The 5,245-nt window shown below is 39.2% G+C and overlaps 1 protein-coding gene across 1 annotated transcript; it reads left to right on the forward strand.

Moving 5' to 3' along the window:
* Positions 1 to 4,441: 4,441 nt before the first annotated feature.
* Positions 4,442 to 5,197, forward strand: LOC108720573 (uncharacterized; the record flags this gene model as incomplete). The annotated part of the gene is made up of 1 exon (XM_018444663.1): positions 4,442 to 5,197. A coding segment is annotated over exon 1 (756 nt), but the record flags the coding sequence as incomplete, so codon positions are not given.
* Positions 5,198 to 5,245: the final 48 nt, after the last annotated feature.

Here is a 5,245-nt window from a genome sequence, read left to right on the forward strand (position 1 = left end):
TGTAAAGGGGGATGGTCAAACTCATCACGCCTTGTAATAGCTATTTGGCGTTTATTTACGTTCTCATCACCATCCATACGTGCCAATTGACGAATATTGAACGGTCTATTACATGTATAACATAGCGGCCGTACTATGGCAGCCATTTTTTTACTGGAGGGTGATGACAGTGAAGTGAACGGGAACTTTTTTAAAGCAAACTACCAATAACAGATTTTTCTATTGGGATAATGAATGAATCTATATTCATCAGCGGATTATATTTACCAGAAGAAGTTATTCGTACTTGAAGGGATATTACCTAAAAATGACGTATGGTATGGAGAAAAAAAATATTTCTTTTCTTAAGATAAATATCTTGACTATGAGTATAGAAGGGATGAACAATTGACAGTATAACAATAAATATTGAAATAAGAAATCGCGGGTATATAAACTCGTAAGTATACGTTTTTAAGCCAATGTTATCGAAGCCCTAAGTCGTCTATACAGAAGATTCTGAGTCTCGACCTCAAAAAACTCATGTTCGACCGTTAAACGCCATGCCGTCATAGCGGTGAGATTCCGACCACGGACCGTGGCACCGTACGGAAAACCGGACGACCGATCCGATGATCGTTACGAGAAAATACTAATGATCCAATTAATGAATATTATTGTACGTATTAGTCTGGAGCTCGTGTACGCCCACTTTAATCATAAGCATCATCGTACATCGACATCGACTGCACCCGCATTACGCTGCAATAAGGTACGAAAAGTCCAACTTTGGAGAGGTGTATCTCGAAAACTACCCGTGATCGGACCTTGGGGCCATGGACACTTTTGTTCTACGTGTTGAGAACTACAACATATCAAATTTTTAAAAAAATTAGCCGAAAGCCATTTCCCATAAGGATTCTGCGGGGTCCTTTGTCATCCACTCCCAACATCCATTATGGCACGCCAGACTAGGACACATCGGGTACAAATCATTATATGAACTGAACAAACAGGGTGTTCTTCCAATTAATATATCTCAGAGAAACGTTTCTATTTTTTGCGAAGCTTGTCTGTATGGAAAGCAACACAAACTGCCCTTCAGTAAAGCAATTCCACCCAGAAATACAAGACCAGGCGAGTTCATACATTCCGATGTTGGTAGTCCAATGCAAGAACCATCAATTGGAGGCTCGAGGTACTATGTCAATTTCAAAGACGACGCTTCCGGTTTTAGACACATTTATTTTTTAAAACATAAATGAGACGTGTTTGATAAGTTCAAAGACTTTCATGCAAAGATCATTAATAAATTTCAACTCCCAATCAAGACACTAAGAGTTGATAATGGCACTGAATATATCAACGAAAGGATGGATCAATATCTTAGGATTCATGGGAAATCGAAACAACGGCTCCAGACACGCCCCAGCAGAATGGTCGTTCAAAAAGAGATAATAGGGCCATAGTCGAATCAGCACGAGCAATGCTACATTCAAAAGGTTTACCAATTCAGCTGTGGGCTAAAGCTGTGAATTGTGCTGTCTACCTTCTAAATCGAGTACCCTCTAGATGGCTTCAAGGAAAGACGCCATTTGAAATCTGGACAGAAACAAAGCCAGACATATCTCGTCTAAAAATTTTTGGATCTGAATGTTTTGCACACATCCCAAAGCAGCATCGTAAAAAATGGGATGCTAAATCCAAAAAACTTCTTTTCGTTGGTTATGAAAAGGAATCGTCGAACTACAGACTCTATGATCCATCGACTAGAAAAATTTCAATATCAAGACATGTAGTCTTCAATAAACAAGTCGACACGAAAATTGCCTTAATCGAAGAAAATGAAACTTCTTTTCCACTTGATGAAAGCAACAATAACATTCAAAGCAACGCTGAGCAAGAATATGCTTTGACAAATCAGAACGCTTCGACCGATGATACTTCAACAAATGAATATGAAACTTGTTCCACATCCCAGGAAGAGGAATCACCGAACCTCGTAAAGAAGGGGTCTGTGCTCCGAGACAGGAGTAAAATAAAGAAACCGACGAGGTATGAAGCAAACTTATCCGAAATAATGGAACACCAAACCTTTCATGAGGCTGTGACTGGTTCATACAATGAAGAATGGAGAAAGGCGATCGACGAGGAACTAAAGGCTCATCGCATTAATGGTACTTGGAAAATGGAACATCTCCCTCCAGGGAAAGCCACTATTGGCCATAAATGGGTGTTCAAGATAAAGGAATCATTAGATCAAAGTCCACGTTTTAAAGCTCGTCTGTGTGCCAAAGGTTTCACACAAAGGCGTGGTGTAGACTATGAAGAAATTTTCTCTCCAGTGGTAAGACACGAGTCCATTCGAATTCTTCTAAGTATCGCAGCGGAACAAGATCTGAAAATTGAACAATTTGACATAAAAACGGCTTTCCTACACGGAGACTTATGTGAGGAGATCTACATGGAAGTTCCAGAAGGAGTCACCAAGGACACACCAGAACAAGTCTGTCGGTTGCAAAAATCTCTGTATGACCTGAAGCAAGCTTCTCGTCAATGAAACAGCAAGTTCGACAGCTTTCTCAGACATTTTAATTTTGTACCTTGCAAAGCCGATCCCTGTGTGTACAATGGAAACTATGACAACTGTAACGTATATTTAGCGCTTTACATAGATGACGGATTATTGCTTGCCAAATCAAAAAGGGCCTTATATGAAGTAATTCAGGTATTAAAAGGAAATTTCGACATTACTGACATTTTTATAGGTTCATTTGTAGGTTTCCAAATTGTAAGAGATCGCATTAATCACTCAATTTTTATTAATCAGAGCACATACATTAGAAAACTGCTGAATCGTTTTAACATGTCTGATTCTAAACTTGTAAGTATTCCCGCAGATCCAAACTCTCTCTTATCTTTAACGAAGAATGAATCGGTTCCCGACATAAATATACCTTACCGTGAAGCAATAGGCAGTCTGATGTTCCTTACGCAATTAACTCGTCCTGATATCTCATATGTTGTTAATTTTTTAAGTCGTTTTACAGTATGTTATTCAACGGAGCATTGGACAGCTTTAAAAAGAATATTCAGATACTTGCAAGGAACGATAGATCATGGAATACTCTATAAAAGAACAGAACAAGAAAATTCTTTGACTGCTTATTCAGATGCAGATTATGCCGCGGATACAGAATCCAGACGTCCTACATCCGGATATGTTTTTACCATTGCTGGAGGCTGTATCTCGTGGGCCTCGCAGAGACAGAGCGTAGTTGCTTTAAGTACTACTGAGTCGGAGTACATTGCTGCACTACTCTGGCAATGAAGGAGCTTGTATGGATCCGACAATTGTTAAGTGATCTCGACTACCCACATGAAGAACCAGTTCCCTTACATATTGATAGCCAAAGTGCTATTAGATTAATAAAAAATCCCGAATTTCACAGAAGGACCAAGCATGTGGATATTCGATTTCACTATATCAGAGATAAGTTTAATGACAACACATTAATACCAGAGTATGTAAAATCAGATGAACAGTGTGCAGATTTTCTGACAAAACCTCTTGCGAAAAACAAATTTCATAATCTAATTAAGTTAATTGGTATGGTTAAGTATGACAAAGCACTCAAATAGTGGGAGTGTTGCATATATTTTTATAATTCTCGCGCCCTTATTAAATACCGAGCCTTACGATTGTAGCGCCATATTTTAGTTAGTAGCTTCTTCCGGTGTAGGTCGCTAGTTGTTACGCTAGCTTATCGCACGTTTTATTTTTTCCTGCGCTGGTTGTCCTTTTACCTTTTTTCTGTAGCAGGAACTGATCACAAGTGTATCAATTCAGTTTATACTGCTTTTGTGTTACCACAATAAACTCTATTTGTTCAAGTGTAAAACATTCATTCTTTCATACGAGGAGTCCAGCCCTGCGTGCATACTCTCCCAACAGGTTATAGGCCCAGAAGACACGCCACACCCTACCGTATTAAAAAGCACAAGAACGAGATAAGTAACACATCATGTCCGAAAGCATAGATCTCAGAAATGTCTTTAAATTTAATGGCACAAACTTCCAATCCTGGAAGTTTCAGATCAAGGCCATTTTAACAGCGAACGACATCCTTCAAATAGTCCAAGGAAAAATGCTGAAACCTGAAGAGGCTGCTGAGAAGCAGGTTTGGATTAAAAAGGATGCGAAAGCAATGTTCATTCTTTCATCCTCCATGGAAAGTGAACAACTTGAATATCTCATTACATGCAAGTCCTCAGCTGAAATGTGGGCCAAACTTTGTTCGATACACGAACAACAGAGTGAGGTAAATAAATTGCATCTAATGACACGTTTTCATGATTACAGAATGTCAGAGAACGACTCAATTGCCAAACACTTTGCCACAGTAGAAAACATGGCACGTCAGCTGAGAGATGTAGATGAGCCAGTCTCTGTGTAACGCTCATGGCAAAAATACTTGGAAGTCTTCCTTCCAAGTATAACGCTCTGATAACCGCTTGGGACAGCGTTGATCCAACAAGGCAATCGCTGGACAACCTAAGATTTCGTCTTTTAAAAGAAGAAAGTCGCTTAACAACAATAAATGAAACAGCCAATGCCTTGGCAGCTGTCAAAGTCAGCAAACCCAAGCAATCTGTGCAGCGTGAAGAAAATAAAAAAAGGAAGAGCGATCATAAATCTACTACTGAATGCTACTACTGTCACAAAATTGGACATTCAATTAAATATTGTCGCAAGAGACTGCAGAAAATCAAGGACAATGAATCCGAGTCTAAAGATAAAAAACAGAATACAAGTGCCTTTTATGTGGATTCTGATTTTGACAATTCTGACCGTAAGAATCTATGGTTTCTGGATAGTGGCGCCTCCTGCCATATGACATTTAATAAGAACTGGTTTCATGAATTCGTGGAAACAAGCAATAATTTTATATCGCTCGCAGATCAAGGTTTACATGAGATCAAAGGCAAGGGCACAATTCTAATCAAAAGATTTGTCGACGGTGCCTGGCATGATGGCAGGCTTGAAAATGTTCTTTATGTGCCAACCATGAAAAAGAATTTATTCTCTGTAGGAGCGTGTACCAGAAAGAATTACACAGTGGTCTTCACTACTGATCATGTAAAAATTAGCCTTAACGATGACGTTCGAGCAGTGGGAATGATCCAGGACAACAATCTTTATAGGATGCTTTTCAAAGTAATCTCAACTTATGAAGCAAAGGACCCCGCAGAATCCTTATGGGAA

The sequence above is a fragment of the Mycetomoellerius zeteki genome, unplaced genomic scaffold, assembly GCF_001594055.1.
Source record: "Mycetomoellerius zeteki isolate Tzet28-1 unplaced genomic scaffold, Tzet1.0 scaffold1524, whole genome shotgun sequence".
Classification (NCBI taxonomy): Eukaryota; Metazoa; Arthropoda; class Insecta; order Hymenoptera; family Formicidae; genus Mycetomoellerius; species Mycetomoellerius zeteki.